Below are 22788 nucleotides of genomic sequence, written 5' to 3' on the forward strand. Positions count from 1 at the left end.
CACCGGGCCGCCCTCCCCTGTGTGTGGACACCGGGCTGCCCTCCCCTGTGTGTGGACACTGGGCTGCCCCCCCTGTGTGGACACCGGGCTGCCCTCCCCTGTGTGTGGACACCGGGCTGCCCTCCCCTGTGTGGACACCGGGCTGCCCTCCCCTGTGTGTGGACACCGGGCTGCCCTCCCCTGTGTGTGTGGGCCTGGCCCCAGGACTCCCACCCTCGACCCTTGCTCACCTGGCCCCGAGCCCTGAGCTCAGTGCGGGCTGGCCCGGGACTGACCCACTGCCCTCCCCGTGTCCCTGCAGACGTCCAGCACATCAAGAGGAGGGACATCGTGCTGAAGCGGGAGCTGGGAGAGGGGGCCTTTGGCAAGGTCTTCCTGGCCGAGTGCTACAACCTCAGCCCCACCAAGGACAAGATGCTCGTGGCCGTGAAGGTAAACCCAGGGCTCTAGGGCTGCAGGGCAGGGGGCCTGGGAGGGGGCGCCAGCTCCACTCCCACCTGAGCAGAGCACGCCCGGTGGGGGGCCCTCACCAGGCCAGCTTGACCCAAGGGCAGAGAACCTGAGAGTGGTGCACCCACGGGGCTGTGCCCAGGCAAGGCCCTGGCTCCCTCTGAGTGGCTCTGCGGGACACTGCCTGTGCAGGGGTCCCTGGGCTGCGTCTGGGGAGGGGACTGGATGAGGGGCACTCAGGGAGACCCGGAGCCTGAGACTATGGGCCCTAGACCCCCCAGGGGCAGGAGGTGGGGTGTGGGGCTGTGAGGTGTCTGAGGTTGAGGAGGTTCTTAGACGCCTGTGGTGCCAGCAGGTGCATTGACCACCTGGCTCTGCGTGGCTGAGCCAGGGCTGACCTGGCCACCAGCACTGCCCTCCCCCGCCTTCCTCCTGCAATGGCCTGGCGACAGGTGCCCGTCCTCTCTGGGGCCTGCTCCAGGGCCTGATGCGTGGGGTCTGCAGGGAGATGCGGGCTGGGCTGAGCTGTGGCCCCACCCCGTCGGGCCCTTCCAACAAGAGAGTTCGCAGCCTGAGCGCCGAGAGGCCAGCCGAGCCCCGCAGGATGGCGGTTTGTGTCCGAGACGTCCAGGTCCCGTGTCCACGTGGCCTGGGTGTGCACAGTGGTCTGGCCACGGGGCGCCTGACCTCCACAGAGATGGGTGCCAGGCCCAGCTCCACTCTGACTGGCCTCGTGCGTGACGCTCGGCTTCTCTGGCCTCACCATCCCTATCTGCAGAATGTGAGCTGCGACGTCTCCTTACAATGTCGTTGGCCAGGCTGGACGGGGGCTGCTGGGACCACAGCACCCCTCAAGGGGAGCCCATCTGCATAGCCACTGCCGCTACCGACCACGTGCTGGGGCGCAGCTGGTGGCAGCCACAGAGTAGAGCGAGGCCAGGCTGTGTGGGGGAAGGCGGTGTTCACAGAGGGGGCCCCAGCACAGCTTCTCACAGCCCGGGTGTAACTTGCCGGCCCCTTCTCCCCCAAAATAAACAAGGAATGAGGGCGGTACACCCCAGAAGGCTCCTGCGCTGTGACCGGGCCTCCTGTGGACACACTTGCCGGGTCTCTGCAGAGGGGCCCCGGGCCTGGGGTGTGGGATTTTGCCCCAACCCTCAGCCCTGTGCTCCCTGCACTTGCAGGGGCATCAGGAACCCAGCACGTGCCACAGGTCCCTGCAAGACCAGAGGAAGGGCGGCCCTGTGCGCTCTGAGCAGGCAGTGAAGGGAGGCCCAGCCCTGGAAGCTTCCGTGTCCATGCACGATTGACGGGGCCTTTTGTGCTGGGAGCCTGGAGGGGGTGGGGCCCGCGTCTCCAGGGCATCTGAAGCTCGCCCCCTGCTCCTCCTCTGGGGCAGCCCCATGTGTGACTCAGGACTTCCCAAACCGTGCTTTGAAGGCCCCTGGAAGCAGGAGCAGAGAGCACTGACTCCATGTTTAAGGCCTTCGGGCTGCTGGACCCCACTGGTGGGCACTGGAGACACGAGCCCCCACAGGTGAGCAGTGAGGGCCTATGGGACGTCGGAGCGCAGACACACCACAGGTGACACGGCCACGGCCCAGCCAGCCCCTCGGAATCTGAAAGCACCCGAGTGGGGGACGCATGAGGCAGAGCTGACCACGAGCAGCAGCCCGGCCTTGGCGGAGGACCCCACACAGCACTAGCCCGGGAGACACCCGGGCCTGGGAGTCCAGGTCGGTGTCTGGCAAACCTGCAGTGCAGTTGGAAAATCCCAGTGACAGACGGCCGTGAGCCCGGGCCATTGGCCACGCTGAGATGTCCTGGGCGATGGTGTGGCCTTTGTCCCTGCTGTCAGGGCTCAGGCCCAGGCCTGCGCGTGCCCTGGGGGCCAGCCACTCCCGAGTGCTGGCTGTGGATCGTTTCAGCTGTTTGCATTCAGCATTTCATTTCTTCCACGAGTGGACCTCAGCCTCTGGGCTGCTTTCAGCTTGCAGGGGGCTCCATTTTTGTTTGGGGCGTCTGTGTTCTCCAGTTTCAGGTCCCTTAAATTGCAGCAGGAACTAAAGCGGTCTGTGAAACAGTCTGAGGCGGAATCTCCGGTTTTCCCATTCCCCGGTTTTTGTGCCTGGTTTCTCCCTCCCACGCGTCACAGTGGTTGGAGCCTCAGCTTTGGCAGGACGCTCGTCCTGTGGCCCGTGACCCCGCACACTTGAGCTCCACTGGTGGCCACGATGCTTCAGGGGTTGCTGGGACAGACATGGCCACTCTTGGGAGCCTCTGCCTGGGTGTCCAGGTCCCCGTGTGCCCGTCGGTGGCCTGCAGGGGCAGCGTCAGCTCCAGCTCTCCTCGCCCAGGTTCGTGGACCCTGCCCTGGCCAGTCTCTCATCAGAGGCCCCAAGGCAGTGAATCCTGGCTGGCCAGGGCCAGCAGGACTGAAGGGCGAGGCGTTGGGCAGGGCGGGGGAGGGGCAGGGAGTGATGTGGAGACAAGAAGTGAAGCCATGGTCCAGCCGTGAGCCAGGAAGGCAGGTGAGGGGGCTCCTAACTGTGGGTAAAAAGGTGCCACCCCCACAGGCGGGGACAGCGCACCTGGGTGCAGGTCCCTGTGATTTGGCGGGCGTTGGGCCGTGGGCTGAATCTGAAGCTGCCATCCCTTGTGGCGCCTCCCCCAGCAGAAGACGAGAAGCTGGAAGACAGCCGGGCCTCAGGACGGAGAAGGGGGCGGCAGTGACCAACAGCTGGGGCTGAGACACCCTCCCGGGGCCTCACACCTGGGCTGGATCCTTTCCCCAGGGCTGGGCTGCACATGAGGTCTGCTGCCCACCGAGGGGACGGCCAGAGGGGAGAGGTCTTCAGACTGGAGGCCCGGGAGAGGTGGGGCTCGATGCCCAGCCCCCCGCCCTGCCCCCTTTTAAAGATCTGTTTGAAAGGCAGAATTGCAGAGGGAGAGACAGAGACAGAGATCTTCCATCTGCTGGTTCACTCCCCAGATGTCCTCAACAACCGGAGCTGGGCTGTTGCAAAGCCAGGAGCTTCTTCTGCTTCTCCCACATCAGTGCAGGGCCCCAGGCATGTGGGCCGTCCTCCACTGCTTTCCAGGCCATTAGCAGGGAGCTGGGTGGGAAGTGGAGCAGTTGGGACTCGAACCGGTGGCTACATGGGATGCCGGCCTACAGGCAGAGGCTGAACCTGCTATGTCGCAGCACCACGCCCAGCCCGCCCCTTTCTTCAGTGGGCACTGCTGGGGGCCTGGCCACAGAGCCCTTGGTGCTGGCAGAGGGTGGCAGTGACAGCCCAGCTGTGTCATGCTGTGATTGCGTGCCGGCTTTGCCGTTCCCTGCTGTGGAGGAGGTGCTGGCCAGGGCTCCACCGAGGGCAGCCAGAGCGCCTTTGGTGCAGTTTAGCTCCTGGTTCTCCTGTGGTCTCTGCCCAACCGGCCAATCCCGGAGGGCGGGGCTACTCGTGGCTCAGGACCCAGTGGCCGCCTGTGCCCTGTCACAACGGGGAAGGCCTTGTAGAGACCGGAGCAGGGGCAGACGGCGCCGAGGGGGTGCTCATCACCAGGTCCGGGGTGGGCACCAGGGAGGGCTGCGGGCGGGAATGCCTGGCCGTGGGTGACAGTGATTTAAGGGCACGGACAGAGGCCATTTGGCTCATCTGCTCATCCCTCTCGTAAATCCAGCGCCCGTAAATCTTCGTGTCCTCTCCCATGCTGGCCTTCTTTTTCCTTCTGCTTCCTCTGCGTGGAAATAAATCCATCTCTCCCAGCCACCCAGCACCCACGCCAGGCAGCTCTGAGCCCCAGCCCTGGGTGGGGCACCCGGGGGCTCGGTCCCCAGGGCTCACGCATCCCCCTCATGTCTGGGCGTAACAGCTCTGTGTTGTCAGACACGTGGCTGATCAGCCACCTGGTCTCTGGTTGATGGCGAATGAGGCTGTTACGGCTACGGTCGTATCTGGTATGCCGAGCACCCCTGAGCCGGCTGTAGCTGCACATGGCGGCCTGTTCTTGCTCCAGTCGGTGCTGCTCCAGCTGTGGCTGGATGTGGTGGCTGTTCTCGCTCCGCGGGTTTATTTCCTGGCGAGCCCCTGTGCAGCGTGCCGCAGCGGAATTTGTTCTGCTGAGCGTTGGTTGTAGAGGGGTCCCTGACTTGACTTCTGCCCTGCGTCTGCCCTGCCGCCCCTCACTACTCCTTTGCCACCACCCCGGGAACCTGCTGGGTGACTTGTCCGTCTGTCGGCTCATACGTGTGTGCTGGACTCTACACCCCAGCTCTGGCGCTCAGGAGTCACGGGCCTGGGCTGGACCTCCGCTGTCTCACCTGAAAGATGGGGACTGCCCACCCTGGCCAGCATTGCTCATCCCCAGGGCTGCGCCCTGACCACGGCCAGCAGCCACACGCCAGGCCTTCCACTGGAACACTGCTGACTCACACCCTCCCCAGGCCTGTGGGCAGCGGCCTCAGGCCACCCCTCCCACCCCGCAGGACTGGGTCATGGCATCTTGGCAGCCAGCGATGCCCTGGGACGTGCTGGTTCCCCACCTGGCCCAGGGCGTTGGGTGCTTTGTCCCCCTACACCTCCCTGAGCTCCACATGCCTATTAGAGGGATGCAGGAATCTTCTAGAAGCTTGAGGGTCAGCCCTCTGCGGGGCACCTCCTTCACACGAGAGCTGTTCCTGCACGGTCGGCCCCGTGCTGATTTTCAATCGGGGTTCGGGGCCTTCCAGTCCACTAGGGGACGCGGCCGGGTCACTGGCCAGCAGGGGTCAGCATGCCGGGGAAGGGGCCGGGGCTGGTGTGACCCGGCAGTGGCCCCTGTGGTTCCAGGCCCTGAAGGACCCCACCCTGGCGGCGCGGAAGGACTTCCAGCGGGAGGCGGAACTGCTCACCAACCTGCAGCACGAGCACATCGTCAAGTTCTACGGGGTCTGCGGAGACGGCGACCCCCTCATCATGGTCTTCGAGTACATGAAGCATGGCGACCTGAACAAGTTCCTCAGGTTAGCGCGGCCCCCGGCCCTGCCCCCGGCCCCCGCGCTCTCCCCTGCCCCTGCCCCTGGCCCCTGTCCCCTGGCCCCGGCCCCCGCTCTCCCCCGGCCCCTGCCCCTGCCCCCGGCCCCCGCGCTCTCCCCTGCCCCTGTCCCCTGGCCCCGGCCCCCGCTCTCCCCCGGCCCCTGCCCCTGCCCCCGGCCCCCGCGCTCTCCCCTGCCCCTGCCCCCGGCCCCTGCCCCGGCCCCTGCCCCCGGCCCCTGCGCTCTCCCCTGCTCCTGGCCCCCGCGCTCTCCCCCACCCCTGGCCCCTGGCCCCTGCCCCCGGCCTCCAGCCCCTGCTCCCTGCCCCCGCGCTTTCCCCTGGCCCCTGCCCCTGCCCCTGGCCCCTGCCCCTGGCCCCCGCCCCCGGCCCCCGCACTCTCCCCTGCCCCCGGCCCCCGCGCTCTCCCCCGGCCCCTGCCCCTGCCCCTGGCCCCTGGCCCCTGGCCCCTGCCCCGGCCCCCAGCCCCTGCCCCCGGCCCCCGCACTCTCCCCTGCCCCCGGCCCCCGCGCTCTCCCCCGGCCCCTGCCCCTGCCCCTGGCCCCTGGCCCCTGGCCCCTGCCCCCGGCCCCCAGCCCCTGCCCCCGGCCCCTGCCCCCGGCCCCCGCACTCTCCCCTGCCCCTGGCCCCCGCGCTCTCCCCCAACTCTGAGTCTGAGGATGCAGGGTGCTCAGGTGAGCGTGGCCCCTGGCCCCTGCCCCTGGCCCCCGCGCTCTCCCCTGGCCCCTGCCCCTGGCCCCCGCCCCCGGCCCCCGCGCTCTCCCCTGCCCCTGGCCCCCGCGCTCTCCCCCGACTCTGAGTCTGAGGATGCAGGGTGCTCAGGTGAGCGTGGCCCCTGGCCCCTGCCCCTGGCCCCCGCGCTCTCCCCTGGCCCCTGCCCCTGGCCCCCGCCCCCGGCCCCCGCGCTCTCCCCCACCCCCGGACCCCCACTCTCCCCCGACACTGAGTCTGAGGATGCAGGGTGCTCAGGTGAGCGTGGCCCCTGGCCCCGGGCCACAGCCCCTGCCCCCCCATCCCCCCCCCCGGTCCCCTGGCTCTCTCCCCACACTGAGTCTGAGGAAGAAGTGTGCTGGCACCTAGCATGGTGTCATGGTGTCCACACCATGCCCTGACCTGGGGGGCAGGAGGCTCTGCTCAGGAGCCCCTGCTTCTGACTGCAGGGGAGTGGGGCCTGGGAGGGGTCCCAGGAGGAGCCCCGGCCTGTAACTTACAGCCCGAGTCCAAGCCTCCAGCAGCCCCCGGGTGCCTGCGGGCCCTCGGCTGCACAGGGAGGTCAGCCCCTCCCGCCCGGGAGCCTTCTCTGCAGATGTGTCTGGGGCTGTGGAGAAAGGAAGAGACGGCTGGCGCCACGGCTCACTAGGCTAATCCTCCGCCTTGTGGCGCGGGCACACCATGTTCTAGTCCCGGTCGGGGCGCCGGATTCTGTCCCAGTTGCCCCTCTTCCAGGCCAGCTCTCTGCTGTGGCCAGGGAGTGCAGTGGAGGATGGCCCAAGTGCTTGGGCCCTGCACCCCATGGGAGACCAGGAGAAGCACCCGGCTCCTGGCTTTGGATCAGCTCGGTGTGCCGGCCGCGGCGGCCATTGGAGGGTGAACCAACGGCAAAGGAAGACTTTTCTCTCTGTCTCTCTCTCTCTCACTGTCCACTCTGCCTGTCAAAAGAAAAAAAAGAAAAGAAAGAAAAAAAAAAAAGAAAGGAAGAGAAACGGTGCCCAGGAAGGGGCGTGAAGAGCTGCAGCCTGTGTCCACCTTTCCCAGGGCCACTCTTGTCCCACGGCTGCCCCTTCTGGACAGCGCCAGTGTGGAGGGTGGTCAGTGTGTGGGTCTGTGGCCACCAGAGTCCCAGGGAGCAGAGGGAATGCTGGGCATGGCACTTGGGGCAGGGTCTCTGCCCCAGCGCCTTTTGACACATTTGAGTTGGGGGCTGAGCATGAGGTCCTGGAGTTCAAAGCTCAGTTATAGGAGGCAGGAGCCCTCCGCTGCAAACCCATGAGCACCCCCTCCAAGGGGGGTGGGCACCCTCACCCTCACCGTGGGGGTGCGGCAGGAGGATGTGGTTCCAGGCAGCAAGTGGGGAGGGGTCTTCCCAGTACGCGGCCCTGGGGGAGGAGAGTGGTCCTGGGGGGTATCACTTGCTTTCCGGGGGACTCAGCCCTCAGCGTGGGCCAGGCTTGGGTTTGCTCTGATTGGAACGAGCTGGTTGGGAGGCCTCCATGTTCTGCCCGAGGAACGTGACCACTGGGCTTCCCGGAGAGGCTGCCTGGGCCCAGGTGCAGGACACGCCAGTCAGGATGTCCTGAGAGCCATGGGGGGACGCCGTCTCTCAGCACTGAGGCCCCTGATACCCCCTCACCCGCACACAGATGGGGCAGTGCCTGCAGCCCCGGTGGGACCCGGGCTGGAGAGGGGCTCGCCCTCCTGAGACACCTGGGTCTTGCTCAGGCCCCTCCGGGGGTGGGGGTAGCACAGGGGCGTATGCCTGGCTGAGTGTCCTGCCGGGCAGTTTGGCAACACTGTGCTGTGGACACCATCACTCTGTCTTCCTAGGTCAGCTTTTCCAGGGTGCCCAGGGCAGGGCTCTTAGCAACGGCCGCACCAGCCTTCCTGGGGCTGGCCTGCTGGTGCTGAGGGACTGTGCTGCCCAGGTGGTGGTGTGGGGTGGGCTGCAGCAACCCAGCAGGCAGGCAGGCCGCTGGGCCAGCTCTCGGTCCACCGGAGATGAGTGTGGAAATTTAATGGTGCCTTTCAGTGGAAGCTGGGGAGGCCTTGGGATAGCCTGGGCTGCTCCGCACAGCCTCACAGATGGGGCCCTGGCTGTGTCCTGGCTCAACAGGCTCTCTGGAGGACAGAGTGATCGTGAAGTGGCTGATGGGACAGGTCAGGTGCCAGGAAAACGGATATGGGCCTTGATTTGGGTAGAGGGGCTGCAGGGTCCCCAGGCCTCGGCTCCTGCGCCATGGGGAGCCCTGCCCAGCCCAGAGCAGTGGAGTGGGGGGACCTGGGCTGCAGCCTCCCCCACTGACAGGTGGGGACTGCGAACAAGCCAGCTCACAGGCCACCCAGAATGCTGGGGCCGCCCCCAGGCCCCTTGGGAAGGCTCCTTCCTGTTCTCCTCCTGATTACCCACAAGGCCGTTCTGCAGCCTCCGGGGTGAGCTGGCCATCACTTTTTTCCTTTCCGTTGTGCAGTGGATCAAGGTGTCCAGAGCCTTGAACGGTGCCTGGCACCTGGCAGGCACCGTGGGAGCCGGCTGTCGGCCTGAGTCTCCCTGGGGAGTCCTGGGGGCATCACCCCGGGCCGGAGTGGGCTTGGTCCCTGTCTGCTCCGTGTGCCGGCCGTCCTCCCAGTCGGGGCTCCGGCTGTGATTTTCCCACACTCTGTGTAGCTTCAGGGGGGTGCACCCAGGCCGTGTGCCCCGCGGGAGAGGGCGGGGACCACAGCCCTCCCCGGGAGCTGTGAACCTGCTTGCCGCCTCTCCCTCCCCGCCCCGGCAGGGCCCATGGGCCGGACGCGATGATCCTGGTGGACGGGCAGCCGCGCCAGGCCAAGGGTGAGCTGGGGCTCTCGCAGATGCTGCACATCGCCAGTCAGATCGCCTCGGGCATGGTGTACCTGGCCTCCCAGCACTTCGTGCACCGGGACCTGGCCACCAGGAACTGCCTGGTCGGCGCCAACCTGCTGGTGAAGATCGGCGACTTCGGCATGTCCCGGGACGTGTACAGCACGGATTACTACAGGGTAAGGCGGCCTCGCCGGCTGCAGTCCTCCATGCCTTGCTAGCTGTCTTCGTTGTTGTCCATTAACCCTGTCACTCGGTGCACACGGATGCACACGCTTGCCCGGGCATGCACTGGACGGCTCTCTCTAGCCACTCCCGCCTCCTAACGTACGTGTGCAGTTTCTTCGGGGTACCCTCCTACTCCTTTCCTCTCCGCCGTCTGCCTGGGCCCTCCCATCCGCATTGTGTCTCTGGCTGCACGGGTGCTGACTCTTCATGCCAACAGACTCATGTGTGTAGCCCAGATGCCCGCTGGACAAGCCCAGCGTGGCGCCACATCTAACCATCTACCACCCAGTTCCCACCACGCCTCACCCACATGCCTCTCACTCTCTGAAACGCTCCAGTGGCCAATCGTAGCCCCCATGGGACGTAGATCAAGCAGGAGGCGGGTAGTGCTGGCAGAGCCCCCGGCTTGGGAGGGGCGGGGGGCGTGTGCTCAGACGCCCCCGTGGCGAGAGGACGGCAGGCCTCCAGCGAGCTTTCTGCTCATGCTGGGGTCTTATGCGCTGGCAGCGGCCTCTGTTAGCAGGTGTCCAGTGCTCCCAGCATCACGCCCCCTCCTGTGGGTCCCTGAGTGGTTCTGACAGTGTCGTCATCACCAGGCAAAGGACACGTGGCCCCAAATGCTGTAGTTCCAGGAGGGGGATGTGGTGTGGCTTGGGACAAGATGGGATGGCCCCACATGCTGAGTGGGGAGAGGCCCGAAGCGTGGACCGTTTGCCTTGGGGGCATTGAAGGGGCGTGGGTAGCAGGTGCTAGCAAGCGGGGGCCATGTCTGGAGGTCGAGGGGTGGCTCACTCTGTCCAGGCTGCTCCAGGCTGGGCCGGGTGGTCCACACAGTAGGGGTGGGCTTCTAAGACCGCGGCACTGACACGCATGATGACTGTGAGGGATGCCTCCTGGTTCCTAGCTGCCCTCTCGCCTGTCTCCCAGGGTGGGAGGGGCAGGCACCTTTCTGGGGTCTCTGGAAGGGCATTTGCCCTGCAGCCCCTCCCAGCTCCATCCCCACGGGGGTGGGTTCCGTGTAGGAGTTATGAGAGCCCACACTCGCGCAAAGGCACTTGAGTTTCTGTCTTACTTCTTTGTAGACATTCGATATGATTGTCCCAGAGGCCTGGGCATGGTGGACCAGGGGCTAGACTTGGGGGTGGCCTGGGCGTGGTGGACCACAGGCTAGAGTTGGGAATGGGCTGAGGTCGTGGATCAGGGGCTGGACTTGGGGGTGGCCTGGGCGTGGCAGACGAGGGGCTGGACTTGGGAGTGGCCTGCACATAGTGGACTGGGGCCTGGATTTGGGGGTGGCCTGGGCGTGGCGGACCAGGGGCAGGGCCTGGATTTGGGGGTGGCCTGGGCGTGGCGGACCACAGGCTAGAGTTGGGAATGGGCTGAGGTCGTGGATCAGGGGCTGGACTTGGGGGTGGCCTGGGCGTGGCAGACGAGGGGCTGGACTTGGGAGTGGCCTGCACATAGTGGACTGGGGCCTGGATTTGGGGGTGGCCTGGGTGTGGCGGACCACAGGCTAGAGTTGGGAATGGGCTGAGGTCGTGGATCAGGGGCTGGACTTGGGGGTGGCCTGGGAGTGGCAGACGAGGGGCTGGACTTGGGAGTGGCCTGCACATGGTGGACTGGGGCCTGGATTTGGGGGTGGCCTGGGCGAGGCGGACCAGGGGCAGGGCCTGGATTTGGGGGTGGCCTGGGCATGGTGGGCCAGGTGCTGGACTTGAGAGTGGCTTGGGATCGTGGACCAGGGGCGGGGCCTGGATTTGGGGCGGTGTGCGCAGATCCCTTTCCTGTGGGTGCTCCTGGTGGCCTTGCTTCCCCGAGGTTGCCCTGACGTTAAAGCTGATCACTCAGGAAGCCTAGAGAAGGAGGTGATGCTGACAGAAGCCCTTGTGGACAGAGCCTTGTTCACTGTGCAGCCAGAGACTCCAACGATAGACCTCACAGCAGCCGTGGGTGAGGAAGCCCCAGGTGGGAGAGCCGTGTCCACAGCAGAGTGGGCGGAGCGAGGCCACCACACGGCCCGTGGGGCTTCTCCAGCCGCGGTGCCCCTGGTGGGCGCACGGTGAGGGCACCTGGCAGGAGACGGGAGCGTTCGTCTTCAGCACCCAGTCCGCCCTTGCAGGCGTTCCCAGGACAGGACCTGTGGGGTTCCCCAGGCCCCAGGGCCAGGGCTTCTCAGTGCAGCTCCAGGGGCCCCGTCCACTGCCTTTGTGCTCTGGGTGCTGCGTGTGCTGTGTGGGGTGTGTGCTGGGTGGTACATGTGCTCAGTGGTGCGTGTGCTGTGTGGTGTGTGTGCTGGGTGGCACGTGTGCTGGGTGGTGCATGTGCCGGGTGCTGTGTGTGCTATGTGGTGCGTGTGCCGGGTGGTGCATGTGCTGTGTGGCGCGTGTGCTGGGTGGTGCGTGTGCTGGGTGGTGCGTGTGCTGGGTGGTGCGTGTGCTGGGTGGTACGTGTGCTGAGTGGTGCATGTGCTGTGTGGTACGTGTGCTATGTGGTGTGTGTGCTTTGTGGTGTGTGTACTGGATGGTGCCTGTGCTGTGTGGTGCGTGTGCTGGGTGGTGTGTGTGCTGTGTGGTACATGTGCTGTGTGGTGCATGTGCTGGGTGGTGTGTGTGCTGGGTGGTGTGTGTGCTGGGTGGTGCGTGTGCTGGGTGGTGCCTGTGCTGTGTGGTGCGTGTGCTGCGTGGTGTGTGTGCTGTGTGGTGCATGTGCTGGGTGGTGCGTGTGCTGGGTGGTACGTGTGCTATGTGGTGCGTGTGCTATGTGGTACGTGTGCTGTGTGGTGCGTGTGCTTGGTGGTGCGTGTGCTGGGTGGTGCGTGTGCTGTGTGGTGCGTGTGCTTGGTGGTGCGTGTGCTGGGTGGTACGTGTGCTATGTGGTGCGTGTGCTATGTGGTACGTGTGCTTGGTGGTGCGTGTGCCGGGTGGTGCGTGTGCCGGGTGGTGCGTGTGCTGGGTGGTGCGTGTGCTGGGTGGTATGTGTGCCAGGTGGTGCGTGTGCTGTGTTGGGCTCCCCAGGGCTTTGGTGATAAATGGCCACACTCCAGGTCCCTCACTCGGCTTCACGAGGTCCAAGCAGGCTGCGGTGAGGCCAGCCGGTCCTGAGGATGAATCAGGCGTGGCAGGGACTGCCTGCAGCCTGTGCCTCTGGGACCGTGCGTCCCTGCAGCTGGGGACGAGGTGCAGTCTCCGGCTCTGGGAGCAGCCGGGAGCTTGTGCCCCTCACCTGCCACCGCAGCTCCCCTTCCTGTTCAGTTGTGAAATGCAGGAGACAGTGCACTTGCAGAGGCCGCAGCGCTGACCCAGCCTCTGCCCACTTGGGGGTGCGCAGCCTGGGCAGCTGTCCTGGGCCTGCGTGCGCATCCCAGCCTCTGTGCCACTGCCTTATTTGCAGAGCGGTGATGCCAGCATGGACTCCGCAAGGTGCTCTCGCATCTTCCTCAGCCCTCACACGCGGAAGGCAGGGCCGCTCCAGGGATCTCCGACTTCCAGGTGCAAGTCCTGGGCCAGAGGAAGGGCCCTCCTGGCCACAGATGACGAGTGGAATCGCACAGTGGCCCTGAGCGCGAACAGCCCTGAGTGGCAGGCCCTGGGAGCATGCGTGCCGTGACTGCTGCACGTGTGGTCCTGGGCCAGAGGACGGGCCCTCCTGGCCACAGAAGACAGAGTGAAATTACACGGAACAGCTCTGAGTGGCCGGCCCCGGGAGCATGCGTGCCATGACTGCACACATGTGCGCCTGGGCCAGTGCTCGTCCCCGTCTGCCCTGCTCAGTCTGAAACCCAAGTGTGAGCTCAGCCGCCGTCTGAGACTTTGCTCTTCAGTGCACAGGGCGGAGGCCGGGGGAGCTGACTTGTCCCAGAGCAGGAGCCGGGCAGATCCTCCCTGTGGCCGGTACCTGGGACAGGTGTGCAGCCCTGCTCCCCTGTTACTGAAGTCTGCTGGCCTAAGACTTGCTGGCTTCTCATGTCTAATGTAGGTGCACACACACACTTCATGCCTGGGTGTGCACACGTGTGTATGTGCATGAGTAAGTGTACCTGTGCATACATGCCTGTTCGCTCACACACACATGTTGCATTGTGGGTGTGTGTTCATGTGTATTGTGTCATGCATGTGATTGTGCCTGTACATACATTCATGTGTGCACTCACATGCACACACTTGTGTTCATATGCATGCTGGCACTATGAGTGTGTTCATGTGTGTGCCATACACGCATGTGGACAGTCACATGCACATGTGTGTCCACATACACGTCGGTTACCGTAGATGTGTTCATATGTGTGTCATACATACATACACCCACATGTGCACACATGTATTCACACATATGCAATGTGTTCACATGCATGTTGGCACCAGGTATATGTTCACACATGCCACACATGCATCTCTGCACTCACACATACACATGTGTTCACATGCATGTCAGCACTGTTGGAGCACTTATGTGTGTCATGCACGCACAAACATATGCATACATGCACACATGTGTTCACATGCATGTTGGCACTATGTGTATGTCCATGCATACTGTGCATGCATTTGCACACACATGCACATACACTTACACACATGTGTTCACACGCATGTTGGCACTCTGTGTATGTCCACGCATGCTGTGCATGCATTTGCGCACACACATGCACACATGTGTTCACAAACGTGTGATAACATGCATGTTGGCACCAGGTGTATGCTCACACACGCCATACATGCATCTGTACACTCACATGTACACATGTGTTCACATGCATGTTGGCACCGGGTGTATGTTCACACATGCCATACATGCATTATACACTCACACATGTGTGTTCACATGCGTGTTGGCACTGTGGGTGTGTGTCGTGCATGTGTGTGCCTACTTGCCCAGTCGAGTCCAGGGAATGCACAAAGGGTGTGAGGAGCCGAGGAGACAGCGCCTCACCATCCCTTTGCATCGTGATTCCCTGAGCACAGAGGCCAGTCTGGTGCACGTGGAAGAGGCGTGTGGCCAGCCTGCAGAGGGGCGCTACCGTCCCCGCCACACCTGCAGGCGGAGCCGACGGTGCCTGGGCAGCTTGTCCTCTGTGAAGACACGGCTGGCACCCCTTTCCTCCCGGGACCCCTGCCTCAGTGCCCCAAGGATTTCCTTCCACACTTGCCTGGGCAGCAGCCGTTACCCCTCCTGGCATTTCTGACAGCTCCTTTGGGCTCTTAAGTTTGGCACTGAAGTCTAGGATCCGTGAAAGCTCCCAGGGCCCTGGGGGGCGGGGCTGAGATTCGCTCCTGGGGGCTTGGGGCTTGGTGACTTTCTGAGCCCCAGGACGAAGGGCTGCTCTGGTTGGTGCCTGGGTGGAACCCCTGCTCCCGTCTGCGCGACCCTGGGCAAGCTGGTAGCCTTCCTGTGCTGCCAATTGTGACAGAGGCCACTGGCCCCGAGCGTGTGTGTTTTGCTACATGGGATAAGAGTTAGTAAGTGTAAAGCTCTTAAAATTATAAATGCCCCACAAATACCACTTATGGTTACTAAGACTGGAGCTAGCAATGCGCGCCTCTCCAGTGTCCGCGTGAATGAGCCCCACCTGGCAGGTGCATCAGTCAGGCCTGGCGACTGCTGGGTTGACAGCTGCAGGGCGGGGTCACACGTGCAGCCCCAACCAACGCCTCCCCTGGGTCACAGGACCATCGGACAGGCGTGCTCACCGGGCACAGCCTCCCGCACAGGGCTCTCCCCTCCCTCGGGTGAGACCTTGGCCCGCCGGCCAGCTGGGCGGGAGTGCGCGTGGAGTGAGTTAGTGGGCCTAACCCAGCAGTGGGGCCTGTCCTTCTGTTGGGGCCTCACTGGAACTGCGGTGTCGCCGCAGGGTCCCTGGGGCAGAGAGGGACAGCCTGGGCCCGCGTGGCAACTCTCGGGAGAGACAGCAGGGTGTCCTCAATTCCTGCCGCGCCCACGGCTCCCTGTAGAGATGGTCCCTGAGATCGTCTTCTGGGCTTGCAAGCCCTTGGTGTCACGCGACGCTCGCAGGGCTGAGGAGGAGCAGTGGCCAGAGACGAACTTGTAAGACCTGCAGGTGGCGGAAGCAGGCGGGGAGACGCTCCGGGAGCAGATTGGAGAGGAGGGGGAACAGCTCCTGTTCCACGCCTTGGGGGACGCTGCTGGCAATGAGCTTGGGGGTTGTCCTGGCCCAGCCCCCCACTGGACAGGTGAGGGCGCCTGCGTCCCCAGACAGGGGTCTGGCATTTCTCAAGCCCACGCCTCTCGCTGGACGACACAGGTCCCCCGGCTGTGGACTCTGTTCCCTCTGGTGCCGTCAGTGTCCTGTGAGCTTGCCTGGATTACTCCTGCTACAGACGGGTGAACGGAGGCGCGGAGGGATTCCACAGTGGGCGAGGGCCCTCAGATGGGAGGTCTCTCATGATTGGAGCTGGACTGGTGCAGTTACAAGTGTGACCCCATAATGCCCAGTTCTGTGCCCGCCTTCGGGGTTTGTGTCAGGGCTGTTCAAGGAGAGGAGGTAGACATCGGGATGGCTCGGGGCTGGGCACCGAGGCGAGCAGGGAGACCCTCCCTTGGAGGGTGGGGGAGGGGCCCTGGGTGAGCGGGGTGCGGGGCAGGAGGGGGCCTGTGGCCCATAAAACGTGGGCAGCGGTGGCTGCTGTGTCCACCGTGGAAACCAGCCCTCTGGGCCGTCTGCCGACGCAGGCTGGCGCACAGTGGTGGCATGTGTGCACTTTGCCATAGAAAGGTCAGCGCCATTGATCCGTTGGGAGCACAGGATTTGAGTTTCGGTAATGTCTTCAAGGAGGACTTTCCCGTCCTGGCTAAAACTTGCTGAGTCGTCAGGGAAAAAAGATGGATCCAAACCAAGAACTTCCAGAGTGGCGGGAAGAGCCGTTGGGGGGGGGGGGGGGTCCAGAGCGGCCCCTCGCCTGCCTGCTGGGCCCGCGTGCCTCCCTGGAATCGGTGAGGGCCGCGGAAGTGCGCATGGCTGCGGGCTCCGTGGACTTTGACCTGTGTCGCGAGGCATCTGGAGGTTCTTCCTTCTTCCTGGTGTCCTTGGGCGGAGGGGACGCAGCTCCCGCGGAGGCGACCCTTGAGCCCACCCTGTGATGGGCCCACGCTGGGGGCGAGAGCACAGACATTTAAACACAGAAGCAGGGAAAAGCGGGGCCAGGCTCTCCGTCCAGGCGGAGCCGAGTCTGGAGTGCCCTCTCCCTAGGTCTCTCCTCCGCACGGGGACCCTGGACGGTGGGAGGGCAGCACAGTGGGTTGCGTGTGGGGTTACCTGCGGGGCTGGTCCTGAGTGCTGGGGCAGGCTGCGTCTTCACTGACCGTGTCCAAGGGCCCAGCCACGCCAGGGGAAGGGGCATGGGCCCGGGAATGTTCCCGAGCCTGAGAACGAGGCAGGGGCCCCCTGGGCCTCACAAGCCTGCGGGGAGGAGGGGTGGAGCACACGTCGGTAGACAGAGGGCAGAGGGAGGAGAATCCTGCGTCTCCCGTCTGCAAGGGAACCCACGGATGGGCCTCACCCAGGCGGCTCCAGGCCACAGCTCCGGTGCTGCGGCCGCGCTCGGCACCCCCTGTGCGTGAGGAGCTGGGAAATGTGGGTTGGGAGAAGCTAAGCTCAGATCTCGGGAGCATTTAGCCATGATGATCTTAGCTTTCAAGTCTGTTTCCCTGGCCTGGGGGAGCATCCTCCAGCTGTGATGAGCTCTAGGGCTTCCAGGGGAGGGCAGCAGCCTCTAGCTTTACGTCCAAGGTGGCCCCTACCAGGGTCACCGCACACGCAGCAGCCATGGGGCAGCGTGGGGGCTGCCCTGCAGGGTGGAGGGGGGCGCTCGGTGGGAGTGGGGCTCACTTCGGATCCACCCCAGCAGGGCTGTGGAATGGCTGAGCCCCACTTCTCAGCAGAAGCAGAGATGAACCCAGGACTTAAGATTTCCAGGATTATTTCAGTTGAAGAGGGTGGGAAACCTACTCAACACACCGAGGCAGAGGGCAGTGTGGTGCTAGCGTGGCCGAGACCCTGGCTTGGGTCTGAGATGGGCTCAGCGTTGGTGCCCGTGTCCCTGTGCTGAGATGGACTCAGTGTTGGTGCCCGTGTCCTGTGTCCTGAGATGGACTCAGCGTTGGTGCCCGTGTCCCTGTGCTGAGGTGGACTCTGTGTGTGGTGCCCGTGTCCTGTGTCCTGAGATGGACTCAGTGTGTGGTACCCGTGTCCCTGTCCTGAGGTGGATCAGTGTGTGGTGCCCGTGTCCCTGTGCTGAGGTGGACTCTGTGTGTGGTGCCCATGTCCTGTGTCCTGGAGCCAGGACTCTACCTCTGGAAGCGCCTCTCTCTGTCTGTTTTGGTAGAGGCGAGTGGCTCAGATCAGCCACAACAAGGGTGTGGCCTTGCCCCTTCCCTGCCTCGGGGGCCCCCCGGGGGACCTCAGTTGGCTGCGTCACCCCCACTTTCTCAGCCTGGAAACAGGCGTGCCTGCTGTCTCCACTCCTGCGGACTTTGGCTGTGAGACTGACAGACGGGAATGTGCTTGCACAGACCACCCCGCCGTGACTGCCGGCTCAGCACCCAGGACCCTCTCCTGGGCTCGTCCTCAGAGCAGCCCACTCTGCCTCGAGACCTCGAGGAGAAGCGGAGAGGTGGGGCGTGGTCAGGCCGGCAGGAGGCAACCCACAGCTGCAGCCCCCGGGACTGCCTGGGACGGCAGAGCCGTGTGGAGGTGCCGCGTGCCGTGCCTTTCAGCTGAGACCCTCGGCCACTCCCTTCCCTGCAGACAGCACCCAGGGCCCCCTGGGAAGGAGCAGCCCTCGTGCGAGGAAGCAGACCTGGGCTCCACCCTCCTCTGGAAATGGAAAGGCGCCCAGAGCTTACCCAGGCTCTGCCTCACTGAGCGCCCTGTCCTGAAACTGGGAGACCCACGTGTCAGCCAGTGCTGCCCTCACCCCACTGCACAGAGCCGGACACCTGAGTAGGGAGGAGCTGGTCACTTCTGCTCAGACCTAGCACTGTCCTCGGCCTGCTCAAGGCACACATGCGCACACACACAGCACATGTGTGCACTCACACATCTGTGCGTGCACACAAATGCAACACACATGCACATGTGCACACACACGCAAATGTACAGGTGCAAACACATGTGCACACACATGCACACATACACACATGTGCACACACATGGCCCTGTGCAGAGCTGCTCTACTAGAGGTTAGAATGGTCCTTGCCGTGGGCTCTCGTCCCAGGGTCTGGCTCTCTGCTGGTCAGACTGCACCTGGCCCATCTCATGCCCCTGGAGCAAGCAGAACCACTGACCCTCGGGCCCCACTGGGTGGTCTTGACATGGGGGCAGTGAGAGCAGAGGGCACAGCGAGCCGGCCTCACCCAGGCTCTGCCTGCATCCCAGGAGCCCCTGTGGCCGCCTCCCTCCCCTCAGGCTGGCCTGGCTCCCTTGTTGAAGTCTCTCCGGGGAGCCGCCGTGGTACACAGTGGCGCTCACTTTCCCGGTGACTCGGGATGCATGTCCAAGCCCACAGCGGCTGCTGTTGCCGTCCCTGGACTGCCCGTTGCGGTCTTTGTGGACCCGTCCTCGGGCTGCCCGTTGTGGCCTCTGAGTGGACTCTGCCTTTACGTAGCAATGGGCACTCGCCCCGCCCATGTATGTCTGTGCTACGCGAGGTCTGTCCGACAGCATCTAAGACCCCTCTTTGACCCCCAGGGGCTGGGGTGCGCACAGGTCCCTGGACAGCATGGGGCGAGGCAGGGTCCTCACTGCCCGGCGCCTCTCACTGCAGTGGCTCTGCAGCCCTGGGCAGCCGGAGAGCTGTGAGGCAGCCAGGGCTGGAGGCCACTGCGCATGTCCCTGCGTGTGCCACGTTGTGCTCCCAGCATCCTGGCCTGGGCACATGGACATGGGCACCAGATGCTGCTGTGGCCAGCACTGTCCACTGAAGTCAGGAGCGCCCAGGCCCTGCCGGAAGCTCCGTGTCTGCTCTGCTGCTTCTGGCGTTTTCAGTCTCCGGCCACAGCACCAGGGACCACGGGGTCCCCGGCAGCTGCAGGGAGGCGTCCGGGGGGCTGTGGAAGCTGCCGTGGCCACAGCTCCTGCCCGTCTGCCCACCCATGGCGGCCCTGCCTGGAAGGCCTCACTGCTTCCTCTGGGCCCCAGAAGGGGAGAGGCGGACGAGGAGCCGAGGGCCTGCCCGGAGGGCACTTGGGATCCACTTCAGCGTCCAGCCTGAACCTGCTCACTCGCCACGTGTGCGCATGTCCCTGCACATGTGCAGATCCCGGATGCAGACACGCCTTGCACACGGGTGTGGGAATACGTGGCTCTGACACACAGATATGCATGATGGAGAGAACAGAGACAGATAGACACGCGGACACACGCACACACGCGTGACGCTCCGTGCTGCCTCAGGCCTCTCACCACAGGCAGGACATCCCTGGTACCTCTTCCCTTCAGATCGGCCTGTCTTGGACAGGACACCCCCAGGACAGGGGAGTGTCCAGGGGAGTGTCCTGGGAGGCCGTGGTGGTTAACGGCACCGAGAGGGTGAGACCTGGAGCCCGTTCCAAGCCGCGTGGGCCTTTCCAGGATAGGAGCGGCTGTGTCTCATGTCCACTCACCAGGACAACCCCCACCCCAGGAGGCCTTGGGGTCCTGGCTGACCCAGCGCTGCCCTGGGGACTCAGGGCGCTGGCTCTCCCCAGCAGGACGCCTGCTCTGTGAAGGCCAGGCAGCCCTGGCCTCTCCCCTGCAGGCCTCCAGGGCTCAGGCGAGCAGTCCTGAGCCTACAGAGCCGGCAGTGGCCTGGGCGTGGTGGCCTGGAAGACGGGAAGCGCTGAGCACTGAGCAGTGTTCTGGGAGCCGGCGCCCGCCTCCTGCACCACCTCGGGTCATGTCTGCACCTCCTCCAGGGACGTGGGGGCCCCGTCCCCACGGTGCAGACAGAGCCTCTGGGGACGGCACACGCCCTCATTCCACTGGCCCCATTTCCTCGTGCTTCATACACGTTCTGCGTCCCAGTACTCAGAGCCCTCGGATTTCGAGGGTGTCTACATACGTAGCCACGTCCGTCTTGTTCGAGAGATTATGTTACTCTGGCTCAGTTTGTCTGAAACTAAACCGGGCCTAAGCCTCAGGACCTGGGGGCTGCGGGGTCCGTGAGGGGGCTTTGTTCCGCCTGGCTCGACCCAGGAGTCCTGTGGCAGGGCCTGAAGTGCTGTGAGCCCGGGGCCTGGTGGGGCTGGGCTCGGGCAGTGCCTGGGGCCTGCACCGCGTTTCTGAGGCTGTCACACAGCCAGGAGGCGGCAGTCCCAGCCTCTGGGGTGAAACCGGTTCTCCAGTGTGTGTCTCTGGACTTGCGCCGTCTGCCCCGGGACCGATTGCAGATGGGGTGTAGCTGGCGGATGTCTGCTCAGCCGCCACGCAGCTGTCGGAAGAGGCAGAGAGTAGGGGCCCCCGAGGTGCAGAGGGCAGGAGGACCCGGGCCCTGGCAAGTGTGGACAGCGGTGAGCGTCTTAGTGACAGCCTGCCGGCCAGCTCGTCTCCCACTGCCATGCGTGGCAGAGCTGTGACCGAACCTCTGAGCCACCCTGCAGCAGGAGGCCAGCAGCCTTCTCCTGCTGTGGAAGGACCCTGCCTCCGGCCGTGTGATGGGGGAGTCCACAGATGTGGGTCTCTCCACGGGGCTCAGGGACTCCTGTTCCGGGCACTGGCTTGCTCACCTGTGAGGGCTGTGGCCTCTCCGCCTGCCTCCTTTCTCCTTCTCCAGAGCAGTGTGGGGCCTGGGCTGTGTACGTCTGCGGGAGAGGCAGGCGTCAGGGTGCTCCTGGGACCCCACGGCACGGGGACCTGGGCGTCCTCCAGCCTTAGCCGTTCCAGTCGCTCCCTGGAAGTGAGCACCCTGCCCTGGGAAGAGCAGGGGCCTGGCGGTGGGGTGGGGAGTGAGGCCCCCAGGGAGGTCCGGCCCCAGGCAGCCAGAGCCTGAGCACGCAGCCTGCCCGCCCCGGCCTCGGGCGCTGGGCTGGAGGGGAGGCCGCGGCTGCTGCCCTCCTCCGCGGCCTGGGGGTGGGTGGGCGTGGCCTGGCCCGCACTCCTGGAAGCAGGCTCTGGACTCTGTGCCTCAAACTCTTCCGTTCCTGGTGTGTTTCAAGTCGGCAGCTGAAACCTTCGGCGTGATGTTCAGTAGTTGGGAAAGATGCCGTTTCCAGAATGCTGTAAATATTGACGTTAACAAATACACCATTCCTTTAATGCGCCTGATGAACTTGAATGCCAGAGCGATTTGGAGCGTCATCCGTTGGGCACATGGACATGCTCTCGGGCAGTCACGCGTGGCTCCCCGTTCCCCCAGGCAGGAACCTCAGCTCTGTGTCGCAGAGCTGCGTGCGTGGAGGCCTTAGCACCCATTCCCTCACGATGCACGGTGGCAGAAAACCTCAAGTTCACGCGTGATGCCCAGGGCCCTACGTCCCGGAGTGGATGGGTTTGGGGCTGTGGCCACGGGCTCAGCAGTCAGGCTGAGGGCCAGATGATGCAGCGGGGACTCCCCAGAGGGCATGGGGAAGACACCAAAATAGAGGCGCAATCCCCCCCCCACCCAGAATCTTCATGGTTTGCGTGAGATGCCTGGTGCCAGAGGCGGCGTCTGGGACTCGGCGTCTGGGACCGCACTCTCCACGGGCCCGGAGCTCTTCACTGAGCCTGGCGTCCTGCTCAGGCAGGGACAGTGTGGGCAGCTCTGTCCTTTTGGCTGGTGCGTTTGCGCCACACAGACACGGGGTAGGGGCAGGCGTCCTGGAACGGCTGGTGCGTTGTTTGCTGAAAAGCTTGCATTGGGCTCTTATCAGAGAAATCCTCTAACACGCTCTGAACTGATAATCCTCGCAGATTCGTCCCCTTCTGTGTTTCAGAATTGAAAACTACTCACTCCCAAGAGCGTTTGTCACTCGCCAGGGGTCTGCGTGAACTCCATGGGCTTCTACTCCCGAGATTTAGAGCAAGTTTGTGTTTCCATCTGAGAGTGATGTGTGTGCAATATGTGTATTTGCATGTACATGTGTGTATGTGATGCACATGTGCGTGTGTGCATATGTGATCTGCATGTGTATGTGTGATCTGTGTGCGCATGTGATATATGAATGTGTGTATATGTAATAGGTGTGTAGGAATGTGTATATGTGTATGGATGTCTGTATGCGTGTATATATGACATTAGTGTACATGAGGTATGTATGCAATGTGGTATGTATTTAGCACTGTTTGTGTGAGACATGTGCGATTTGTGTATGTGTGTTTGTGTGTGTATGATATGTGCAGGACGTGTGTATGTGTGAGGCATGTAGCATGTGCAGATGTGTGATGTATGTGTATATGTATATGCATGCATGTGTGTCTTTGTATCTGTGTGTGTGATGTGTTTGTGTGAGAGTGTGATGTGTGTGTGTCTGTGTATATCTGTGTATGTGTGTGTCTGTGTGTGTGATGCATGTCTGTGTGTCTGAGTGTGTGATGTGTCTGTGTGT

At 63.9% G+C, this 22788-nt stretch overlaps 1 protein-coding gene across 5 annotated transcripts in view; it reads left to right on the forward strand.

The window, feature by feature from the left end:
• Positions 1 to 22788, forward strand: part of NTRK3 (neurotrophic receptor tyrosine kinase 3) — a 269188-nt gene that overhangs the window by 222611 nt on the left and 23789 nt on the right. For all 5 annotated transcript variants that reach the window (XR_016218621.1, XM_070053298.2, XM_070053296.2 and 2 more), the window contains exons 14-16: positions 302 to 432; positions 5283 to 5455; positions 8978 to 9221. Coding sequence is in view for 4 of the 5 variants with exons in the window: in XM_070053298.2 (XP_069909399.1) it covers positions 302 to 432; positions 5283 to 5455; positions 8978 to 9221 (548 nt within the window). In the remaining variant the exon portion in view is untranslated. The remainder of the gene's footprint in view (positions 1 to 301; positions 433 to 5282; positions 5456 to 8977; positions 9222 to 22788) is intronic.

Source organism: Oryctolagus cuniculus, chromosome 12 (genome assembly GCF_051225735.1).
Source record: "Oryctolagus cuniculus isolate XC-2025 breed Fujian yellow rabbit chromosome 12, ASM5122573v1, whole genome shotgun sequence".
Classification (NCBI taxonomy): Eukaryota; Metazoa; Chordata; class Mammalia; order Lagomorpha; family Leporidae; genus Oryctolagus; species Oryctolagus cuniculus.